General features: G+C 42.4%; 1 protein-coding gene across 1 annotated transcript in view; it reads right to left on the reverse strand.

Annotated features, from left to right (window-relative positions):
• Nucleotides 1-1,419: 1,419 nt before the first annotated feature.
• The window catches only part of LOC105683196 (acetylcholine receptor subunit alpha-like 1), a 143,993-nt gene continuing 133,331 nt past the window's right edge, over nucleotides 1,420-12,081 (reverse strand). The window contains exons 5-7 of the mRNA XM_048649125.1: nucleotides 7,751-7,931; nucleotides 5,056-5,997; nucleotides 1,420-4,450 (exon numbers count right to left, since the gene is read on the reverse strand). Coding sequence (XP_048505082.1) covers nucleotides 4,247-4,450; nucleotides 5,056-5,997; nucleotides 7,751-7,931 — 1,327 coding nt within the window. The 3' untranslated portion in view covers nucleotides 1,420-4,246. The remainder of the gene's footprint in view (nucleotides 4,451-5,055; nucleotides 5,998-7,750; nucleotides 7,932-12,081) is intronic.

A 12,081-nucleotide genomic window follows, 5' to 3' on the forward strand; every position in this document is an offset into this window, starting at 1 on the left:
TTTTCCCATTTGTGAATATCTATCTCTGTTACTTCGGTAGCGATATACATTATGCTATGTATATACCCGAACGATTTTCTTTATTTTAGTTTTCTTTTTTACGTAAATTGGTAGATATTTCATCTGTGAGCACGACCTATAATAACATGTACGGGAGTATGGGCCGATATACAGGATGTCCCATTTTGAATAAAGGGTCTGATTATTTTAGGAATGATTCGTCGTTATAGAAAAATAGTTGGGAGAAATTTTCAGAGTTTCTTGGGGTAAGCTGAATTATGGGCCATTTTACTTTTTTCTTCTCAAGTCTGGTCAGACAATAGCTTGGGCGTGAAAATTGTTGCTGGTTTCAAAACGGAGCGAAAACCAAGATTCCAGCTCCCAAGAGTCGCGAGTTATGACCGACCGAATTTTGGAGCGACCACTCGAACGTCTGATCGCAGGCCGAGTCACTCCACTGCGACGTAGTTCAGTGGTTCAGCTCGGGCAACTTTAAACCTCGGTAACTCCGGGCTCTTTGATATTGGAGTTTTTTTTCTCCTTTTCTCGATTCGATTCGAACCCTGTTGAAAAGAAGGCCATCGTTGGAGTTTTTCAGAAAATTTGTGGCCCCCTAATCTTCGATTGATCACGTCGTTTGTAATGCCCTCCTTGGATCTCGGTACAACTTTGGTTTGAGCTGTTTTTTCTAATACGACGAATTATTCGTTTCGAATGGAACCGAAGCTTTCATTCAAAACGGGGCTTTACCCTGTACATACCGTATTTGCGACGAATATTGTTATGCAACTATGACGTATAAATTCATGTCATATCCGTATAGTACATAAGGATGTGTGCCTTAAATTGTACAGGTATATATGTATAAATGACGTATGTATTTACAATACATGAGAATACCCGTCGGTGCGATTGCTGAATCTAATTATTATACTCTGTTTTCTGTAGTGATGGATTTTCTTTCATATCTTAATTTATATCATAAAAAAGTTAATATTGCTATAATTATATCTACTCAAAAATTTAATAAAATTCAAGGGTTAAATGAAATATCGTTCGCCGCGAGCTTGTGATGACATTTGTGTGCACTGTACGTTGATAACTGTGAATTGCCTCATTTCGATAATTACACGTATATATGCATATACATTATACATATGCATATGTTTATTTATATATAGGTACTGGTTATCATAAAATAGCCTCTCACGATCGGTAAGTCCGTGTTTCTGACAATTATGAGCTGCCTCGAATACCGATTGTAGGATTTTTCGTGGATTAGAATATGGCTATCGTTAACATTATTAATATCCTCGTCGTCGTCATTATTAGTACTATTATTATTATTGTTATAATTATTATTTCGGGTGAGAATAATATCTTTATCGTTATTATCATTATTATTGTTATTATTTGATTAGATGATAATCTTATTTAGGGTATGATTATTACTGTTAGTATTGTTGTTGTTGTTGTTGTTGTTGTTATTATTATTATCATTATCGTTATCGTTATTATTATTATTATTATTAGTATTAGTATGAGTATTATCATTTGTTATGTATTTTATTAATGATTATTCATTGGTGTACCTATTCACAATCAAACGTATGATATATTATCATTACTTTTGTATGAGCAAATAAATTGATTATTATATATTATACTATATACCAAACATATGGATGTTCATTTATTGTTGTTTGTGCTTCCCTTCTCTTCATCGTTATTTTTTATTCCCATGATTCGGCAGACGTCTTTCACCATCTAATAGTACAATAGGTATACCTTGCTTGTTTTCATTTCAACAATAATAATAATGTGTTTATATTATACATAATTATGTATACACGATATACATACTTATGTATGATATATGATGTATTATATTTAAGTAGAATTTTTCACGACGAATGTGTGCAATGTACACCTATCGCCTGCGTTCACATGACTTTTACAGAGGGGATGAAAGGATTACTTTTTTTTTGTAGCTTTCATCAGCATTCCACTTCATCAGAGACACCTGATGGGTTGGCCGGCGAACCAACGGATCACCTGTACCTTCGTTTCATTTTTTTTCTCATGTCTCGCCCTCTTCATATCTTCTTTTTGCTTGATTTTACCATTTTTCTCACATACACTCTCGCATCATCACGCATATGTGTTCTTTCGAATATGAAAAGACTCTTAGCCGCTGTACTTCAGCTCCCTTTCTAAATATATTTTTACTTTTTCCCTTCCCCTTTTTTTTTGTTTTTTTCTCCTCTCTGCTGTTTCGTTTGGTGTACAGCTTTTCACGTCTTTCTTGCTGCCGTCAACTTTACCATCTATATATCATTAAACTTCACGGTTTCATCGTATATCATCATGTACGGTGTATTAGTATCGGTATCTTCGCTACGTCTGTTATTGTTATTATTAATAATAATTTGTGGTTAACATCATCATTGTTAGTTTTTTAGTGTTAGTATTATTGTTATTATTGTTATCAACATTGTCATCCGTCATTGTTGTTACTCCATTATTATCGTTATCTCTTCCCATTCATATAATTATTATTAATATGAGTATTATTATTTATTTGTTATATATTATTATTGTTGTTATTACTAGCATCCGCACGAGCATAATCACCATTATTAATAATATTCTGCTTCTCTTTCACCTCTCCTTATCATTATTATTATTATAGGGTATTATCATTGATTCTAATATATTCATTTCTTCATTTCATTAGTTTTATTATGATTATTACAATTAGTATCGTTATTATTATTATTATTTTTATTTTTATAAATATACAGAGACGAAAAGCACTTTGAGCAGAAAGGAGGAATGATTTCGAATTTGCAACAACGTCGTGTGTTCTAAGTGTGTTTTCGAATTATCAAATTTATCGAAGGGTTGGCACGATGATAGCTGTCGATATGGTGAGCATGAATGTCATCTGTTAGTACAATTATTACCTCCCAACGTTCTTGCAGGGGAGGTCACGTGAAAATCAGTCGTTTAACGTAACGTATAACGGAGTAATGCCGCTGAGAGACTCAGCGGTACGCTTTTATGACGAGTGAGAACGTTTCTAATTTTTTATTACCGAGGGAGTTCTCGTGCCGAGATTGACATGAAATTAATACGTTCATCGGCCGTATCAAGGTGTACGAAAAAAAAAAAAAAGAAAAGAAACTCTTCCGTTCAAAGTGACTTTCGCCTCCGACAATGAAGAAGATGGCAATGATGAAGCGATTAACGTCTAAGTTCTTGTAAATACATTTTTGGTTAATCGTTTAATTATCATTATTATTATTTTTTATTCTCAATACATTTTCTTTATCTATCTTTTTTTGTGTTACCTGCTTGACGTTTTGTTTTTGGTTGTTTTTATTTAATTTTTTAATTAAATAAAAATTTGGCACTATTCTTTCATATTTAACTGTACATAACTAAAATAAGGTGAAAGAAAAATATTTTTCGAAAAAGATAATATACACATTGAGCGTCGTACGTTGATGAACCATTTGACAGCAGCGTGGCTCTGATTTTGTTAGTTCCGCATCGCATTTTGGCACATCTGTTTGCATGTTTCGTTTATTTTATGTTTTTTTTTTTTTTTCGTTCGCTTCTTCTTCTCCTTCTTCTTCGCATTCGTTTTCCTCGTTTCACTTTTTTCTATCTCCTACATTTCTTGTGTAGTTTGAGAAGGTGGAAGTCGATGCCGTTTCCCTGATATTGGCAGTTGGATGTTGTCTGGGGACGATTGGATACTTTTATAAAATCGCCAACCTTGAGCGTAAAACCGTTCACCGGATCGCAGCTGCAAGAACCCGAACTTTCGAAAATATGGCTCTGCACTCCTGATATTTGGCACCAGGTACTTTTTTATACGATTATTGAGGCGGTTCCATTTGAAAAAAAAAAAAAGAAGAAATAATGCACTTTATCGATTAAATGCGTCAACTTCCCGCCAGTAGTTGGTCTGCGTATATGAATGCCAATTTTTTTTTTTTTTTTTCTATACCAGTAAATTCTTATCCAACAAGAAATCTGCAGTGTATGGTCTTGTACGATTAATCTGTGACGGCGATGTTGTAATATCTCGTTACGAATCGTTTTCGGTCCACGTCCACGACAAACGATTTTCGAACCAGAACCGAAGACCGGAAATCCCGGGAAAATACAATATTTTCGGGACTCTGTTATAATAAGGATTTATAAGCGCCGGTCACACAGCGCGTAATAGTTCACGTTAATCCTCTTCCGGTCCCATGTTCAACAGCATCATCTTCTTTTTAGCAATTTTACTGTACTTTATATCGATTGGTTTAGTTGTATCGTACAAACTTGGTGCTTGAAGAATGATGAGCGCCGTTCCAAAAACACAGGCCACGGTAAACATCCAAAGGAATATTCTATCAAGGACCATAGCCACATATTTCCAGTCTTCTTCCACCTGGTAACAGAGATAACATAACTTGAAAAATAAGATGAACATCGGCTCCCGTCGACACCTAATTACAACAACATGACAACACGGCGATTATATATTTTCACTTTCATATTTCGCGAATTGAAATTTTTGTAACGGTTACACGCCGTACGAAGGAATTTCAATTGTTTTCGCATTCCTTTGAAAAAGAGTTGGTGCAGTTTGACGAATCTCCGCTGCGGGAACAGCTGCTACCGTTTCTCGGTAGAGCGGTAAATCTGTCGGTCGACTCGTCGGTAGAGTTTGGCTAAACAATATACAGGAGTAAAGGTATCTTCGGCAAACACGCGGGCAGGGTCATTGGGTGCTACCGCGGAATATCCGACAAAGCCGGAAGTGGACGGTCCCGCGTCTTTCCCGAGTGCAGGAGCGCTCATTTTATTTGTCAAAGAATCGTCGTTGTCTTCGACGAGAAGCGTGCTCGGAATGTTCACGAGTGCGATGAAAGCGTGACAGTGGATGACGTACGCTGTATAAATATATCTATAAACGGGTGTGTGCGAACGGGTGACGGATGACGGGGTGAGAATGTGGTATGACAGAATGCGGATGTTAAAAGTTCGACTCACGCTTTCGAATTTGTCCTTGTTCTTGGCGTGTTGAGCAATAAATCTGGCGTCCTCCACAGTTTTCTCGATTTCGCGGATCATCGGCTTCTCGAAGGTAGGACTGACGTCGTCGTGACCGCAACCTGGGCTCGCTGGACTGAACAAATCGTCGTCGGCCCCAGGTAAAGGCAGAGCGGGATGCGGCTCGTCGAAACAAGGCCCCATGGATGTGACAACCGCTAAGGGAGCTGCGTTAAATCTGGCCGTAGGCATCGAGGGTACGTCGTAGTCGGCGCTATACCTTTTACTTCCGTACTGCATGTACTTGTCAATTTCGGCCGGCAGGTGAAATACGTCGGTTAAAATACCGTCCTGCGGTTTACCGTCGTCGTCACCTTCCGTAGGATCGTCCTTCTGCGGTCTTTCGATGAGTAAAAATTTAGGCAACACTTGTATAAACACAACGCGCACCCACCTCGCCATTCTGTGAGTAACCGGGGACCTAAAGTTAACGTTCAACACCGCAATAGTCACAACAACGGACAACGTCACAAGCACCATAGTGAATAACAAGTATTTACCTAGAAGGGGTACCGTTAGGGAAGTCGGCGGAATGATTTCGGCCAACAGTAAAAAAAACACAGTCAACGACAATAGGATAGAAATGGATAACGATACTTTTTCACCACTGTCACTGGGCAGGTAGAACACAAGAACTGACAGAAACGAGATGCCGACACACGGGATTATCAAGTTCACCGTATAAAACAGAGTCTTTCGCCTCAGCGTTATGTAGAATATTATGTCCGGGTAAGGCTCTTCGCAGCAGATGTAGAACTTTTCATTTCTTACTGCAGGCACTTTTATGATATCCCACTCCACGGAGATGTAATAGTCCGTCAAATCGATGCCGACGTCGATTTCGTTCGAGTCCTCCGTTTGCGCTATGTGCCGAAGGTCCACCTGCGCAAGCGAATGAAAAATATTATACGTTAACACGTGTGGAAATACGACTGGCAACTCCACGGTCAGTCTCGAATTGAATCGTTAGCGGAAAACCTCCCTTCTTCATCTTTTGTCACCCACTCGGAATAATCGGCCTTGCTAACCCTTAACGAATACCAGAGCTACCCCTCTGGAAAGGTAATTTGTAGTGTTTAATTGCTCTCCAGCTTTCAACTGTACGCCCCGCGACCGGACAACTTGACGAAAATTCAGTCGAGCACCCACTTCACCTCGATCTACTCTCGAGTCGATAAAAATACTTTATCCTCCATCCCCCGCAAAGGCCAGCCGAAATAAGTTTTGGCGAGTTCCTCGTTATGCCTCAATGGGAAACGTTGTTATTCCATCATATCGGGAGCGTGGGACGTAAATAAATTTCAAAGGGTTAAATTCGATCGGTTAGGTGAAAGGAAAAGAGAAATCGGCTGGCCTGTCTCGCGCATGAAAAAGAGGCAAATCTTTAAGGGAAAAACAGTGGGATGTGAACAGATAAATAAAGACTAAGCCATTCGGATGTAAATTTTTATGAGAGCAGTTCCGCCGTTCGTAACGACGTATCCTTTCATATTTATCGCATTAGATTTACGTCATTCGCCCCAATTGCGAATCGTCTATTATTGAATATCAATAGGGTAGATAAAAACTCGCCATCCCCTACCGGAGAATTCTTTCGTCGTGGGAAATTACCCAGCGACGTATTTATACTTCAAAATCTACTTTCATCCGTATCAATCTGCCGGGAGATAAAGAGGACATCGGCTGGGTAATATCGTTCCGATTGACGATCGGATTACTCGGCGATAGGATTTCTACTTTCCACCGAGTACGGGGGATCGGAATGATTTGCCTCCTCGATGTCGAGGTGGCGAAACGCAGTAGCGGTCGGAACTCTCCTCCGGCCAGACATCGCCCGACTTTTCGGCCGGCCGAATCCCATCGGAATTCGTATCGATCCTGTAAACATCCTCGACCAAGCACACCCCGTTGCTATTGTTTCCGAAGAAAACATAATTACCTTGATACGGAATCTGAGAAGCTGCACCATCGGATATTCCCGCTATTAAAGTTAGAGTAGAAACGGTAGTCAGCTAATGCATATTGTATTTGGTTCAGATTCGAATCTCCGTTTTCTACCATGCTGTGAAAAAAAAATCAAAAAAAACAAAAAAAAAAGAAAAGAAAAGAAAACCTTTCGCCAATGCCGAAACGTTGGTTATTTTCACGGAACTATTCCACATGGTCCGCGGATTCCGGGTAGTTTTGGGACGGGCCGTTGCTACGTTTACAAATTATTGTCCCAGGCAGCGGTAACGAGCCGGGCGCGGGACTCCAAATCTACGAGATTCGATCTTATCCCAAGGGCGACAACGTTATATCCAATCAGCCTGCCAACCATTCCAAGTGGCCCGGGGAACGGCACCCTCCTCCTCCTCCTCCTCCTCCTCCATCCCTCGGTTGAAGAGCAGAAACAAGATGGAAAAAAAAAGAAAAAAAAAAACAATATGTATACATACCAATCGTACGGTGGAAATCCAACTCACGCCCACCGGAAATCCCGGAGAAATATCGACAGCCGATTCCACCAATGACTCCGAAGAGATTAACTCCTGCAGTTTCCTCTGTCAATGTTTGCCAAAGCCGACGAGAAGAACCCCTTAACGCGTCCGCCTAGCTTTCGTCTACTACGATAAATACTTCTTCAGTGGCTTACCGTGTAACCGTCGTACGTCCAAGAGCCAAACTTCATGAAACAAGTCTGTTCGTCGAACGGAAAATACTCGACGTCGATCTCGCAGAACGATTTGTAGATAGCCGGGGGTTTCCACACGACTTTACCCGTATGATGTAGAATCGCCTTGGTCATGATGGTAACCTCGTAGTTCCCGTCGGCGCTGCAAGAGAGAAAGAGAAAAGAAAAAACAATCATTTTCATTGGTTTCTCGTACGACGTTTTTCATCTCAGATTTATCTATCAGTCACGTAATCTATATCGATTAACGCGAACCCGTTTCATACGCGAATTCCGACGAACGCTCCCCATCCGAGGCAAAAAATAAATGAACGAGGAATGCGTTCGCGTACGTGTTCCATGCGCGCACAAATATATGTATGCCAGAAGCAGCGGATATTGATGAAATTGGCAAAAAGTCGAATTATTACTTCCCGGTAGAAGGGGAAAAAAGAGAAGGGATTAACGGATATAGCAAACCATACAGAAAGAGGATGAAATTAATAACCGAGAATATTCAAATCGATGAAGATTATTATCATGCTTCGATCGAGACGATGGGCGCTTTCCAAATATTTTTTCAATTCAATCTCTCTTCTTTCCGTTATAATATGCACCGTATGAGGCGAGTGGCAGCAAATCGTCGCATGTATAATGGGTGGTAAGCAATTGATCGAGTTTTCAAGCAGAACAGTGAGGTCGGGTAGTAAAAATTCAATAAAATCTTGGGTCACGTATTAAGCTTTTAGATGGTCTGCCTGACCGGGTGGCTGCGGATGGGGTTGAGCTGCTGCTGCTGCTGCTGCTGCTGCTGCTGCCGCTGCTGCCACCGTGGGTGGTGCTACAGAGGAAAAAGAAGGGGACCGAAAGAGGTGAAAGAGAATGAGGTGGGGGTAGGAGATCGATATGGGGTGTAGGTACAGCTACGAGCAGGCACTGCAGCAGCTCGCGATTTCTTTAAGCAAGTGTGCTTCTTTTTTTCCGCGGGGGCGAGGGCGAGGGGGTGGTGGCACGTGACCCAACCCAATTAAGATTGAAATGGCCATAAATTCGACCAAGTTAGGACACGGCTAAGTAAGGCTTCGCGGTGTATAGACGAAATCCTATAAATCAAACGGCGGCTTTCACTGCTTCTCCAGACAACCGCGTGGAGGGAAAATATAGACGTGAGTTACATAGCGATATATACTCCAGTTATCGACCACGCAGGGTCAATAGCAGCCGGAGATTTCAACACGCGGTTCTCTCGCGGAAAAAATAGTTCAAAACTATTTCGTATAACTTTGCCACCGAACGCAAGCAAAATTTTTACCCAGATTTAAACACCGTGTAAAAAACCGGCCAAAAAAAACTTCGACGGTCGCGTCCGTGCGTTCGAACCTTGAGTGCGATCAAATTAACGGCGGTCACGGGAATCGTAGAATATAATTTTCCATCGTAGTCCGAGTTTCTGATTTCGAACCGTGATCGTGATATCGCGGTGTTTCGTAATCTTCGAAAGGCGTATGTATTAAAGTTTGATGTACAGACCGGTAAGTATCTACGTGACGCGAAATACGGCATCTTTTCCGCGGAAGTCAAAGGTTCGAAAGATGTCGGGCGGATAGTGGAACCGGTGGGAATGACGCGAGTAGAGTGTGCCGAGGGACGTGATTTAATCAGCAAAAGTCAACGGATGCTGCTTCTACTGCAGTAACAGCAGCAGCGGTATATACTTCTATCACGTATATCGGTACGGTGGAGAATTTGAAGCTGCGGACTCGTAACGTCGGTGGAGCGAGGAGGCCGCGGAGAGGACTAACGATAACCACTCTCACCACCGGCGGTAGCGTTGAACCTGACGTTTATTACAATTTACACTCTCTTTATTACAACGCGTGTGGCACTGCTCTCCTTTCATACGAAAGAAACTACATTTGGCTCGCTGTTTCTCGCTACTGCGAAGACTCAGATTTTTATGACAATCGCGGAAAGGGAAGTAAATTTTCAACATTTTATACCGACGACAACGCGGGGCATTGATGCAACGAAAAACACGTACGCGTTATAGATTATGTTTTTCTCCCGGTTGTTGGCATCCCAAGTTCGCCACGCCGGCGGACGGGGTGTGTCGTGAAAAGGCGGGTGTAATATCGGGCGAATATATTTAGCAAAAGTTTTCATCGGTTGATGCGAGCCGAATGAAATATATCGGTAGGTAGACGTGCAACGCTTAGAGATCAAGTTAATTACGTCGAAAGAGTACAAATTGGCAATCGAGGGTAACTTGACGCGAGCGAAGCTTCGAGTTTAACCGAGAAACGAAATTGAGTTTCCACGAACCGCCCTAAAGCCTTCGCCGACAGCTCGCCCAAGCCAAAAAGGACTGCGAGCCTAAACTGGAGTTATTGATTTTAGAGAGCGGCATACCGTCACGCGCCTCTAAAGGCAGAGATGCCTCGCGGAATCTCGCCAGCTCCCGCGTATATCTTTCAAGGATAAAAAAGTTCCATCCGGCAGCCGATTGGTTGGTTACCCGTACTTTCCAGACCCCGCAGTCACTACCGTCGTCCCTTCTTATTCGAAAAGTCTTAAGAATTGGTCTTCGGTAATGAATTCCCGGGGGTCGAAGTTCTGGTCACGTGTTTGCGAAGGGACGACTTCTCCATCCTGCCGGGCACTTGATCCACAGATTGCAGAGCAACCGTCTCTATACAACGAATTTGGCGTTACGTTATTCGTAATCGTACAAATGAACTCGGCGAATCGATGGTCACCGATGGCACGGAGGTCAGTTCGTCGATTGTGTGGTTCGGTGGGCTCGGCGGTCTCTTGATAAAACAATTAAAACCCTCGAGTCGGAGGCCAGTGGGGATGAAGGAGAGAGGTGGGTGCGTCGTACCTTCGTCAGAGATATGGGTAAGTGTTTCACGGTGGCACGCAGTCCCGCAGTTCTATTATCCGGACATCTTGATCCACCGGTCAAGCAGCGCGACCGGACGGTTAACTCGACTCAAAGGACTCAAATAACCGTGTACCAGAGGTCGTTGAAAACTTTCTGACGTCAAGGTTCCCGGACAGGTCGAAACACCGGGGAATTCTAAGGACGAAAGCTCAATCCAGGTAGCCGTATATTTCAAAGTTGTACGTTCAATTACCCGAGGCAAGGTCAAAGCCCACGTTTGACCCATTCTCTTCGATACTCGCCCCGAGGCTCATTCGCGAGTCGAGATGAACGGAAGAGGTGAAAGGACGCATCGAATCATGATACGAAACAGTCTCGATCACCGAACTAGACGTAAACGCGCTTCGTTCACCGGTGTCCGCGGGGGACTGAGGGGTGGGCGGAGTTTGGGAGGGATGTAAAAGCTTCCAAGCAACAGGGCGACTCACTATTCGCTGGTCGGTGCTCGGTTCGTATATTTCAGGTCATCGTAACACCGGCCACCGAACCAGGAGGTACGAAAGGTACGAAGTTTAGAAGATTTCGCGGTGGTGTGCGACTGATAAGTTTCGCGTCTCTCCGCGTACCATCCATGATAAGAAGTGAGAACACGCTACGCGACTGAGGAGTCCGAAGCTGTTTGTTGTTATACGCTATATCCTTGCATCCCTTCTGGCAATATAAGCATACCTGCGACGTATGTATACCGCCTCGACTTGTGTGTCGCGAAATCCTAACGCCCGATACTCCTTTTCTTGAGGAGAAAATTTGCCGCACATTGCGTTACAATGTTTTCATGAAGCTAGATAATTCCTGTAAATGAAACTCGGATTTTAACTCCGAGTAATACCCGATACAAGTGGAAATGGAAAGCAGAACCTTGTAATCACTGACATATGTTACATATATAAAGAGACTTTGGAAAACACGAGGTCGCTCGAGAAGTCGTCGTTTCAGTTCTCGTTAACAAACGAGTTCGCAAAGAAACCTCGAAACGAGAAACTAGTCGCAGAAGAAAAAAAAAAAAGGGAAGAAGGCGAAAAGAAAGAGAGGGCGACAGAGGTAAAATGTCAAACTGGGTAGGGTCAAGTGCGGCTTAGTGGAGTAGGTTAAGATTAGTTTACTTGTTACACTTGCTCTGTGTCGGAGCTGGGAAGGTCGTCTGCCGGCGGCGAGTGGAAACGAATCGCTCGAAAAAACTGGTTAAAAAAAAAAAGTGGCACGCAGCGCGAACGTAAAACGGTACGAGGATCATGAAACTTGATGTAATTGAGATTTTTCGTACGTTCGGTTACGTAGAAAATGATATGCATTATATGTTTATTCCAGCGAACAGCGTGTCGTAGGCGGTAACGATGTTTACTACGTAGGTCCGTGTTACTATTTACGC

This window comes from Athalia rosae, chromosome 1, assembly GCF_917208135.1.
Source record: "Athalia rosae chromosome 1, iyAthRosa1.1, whole genome shotgun sequence".
Classification (NCBI taxonomy): domain Eukaryota; kingdom Metazoa; phylum Arthropoda; class Insecta; order Hymenoptera; family Athaliidae; genus Athalia; species Athalia rosae.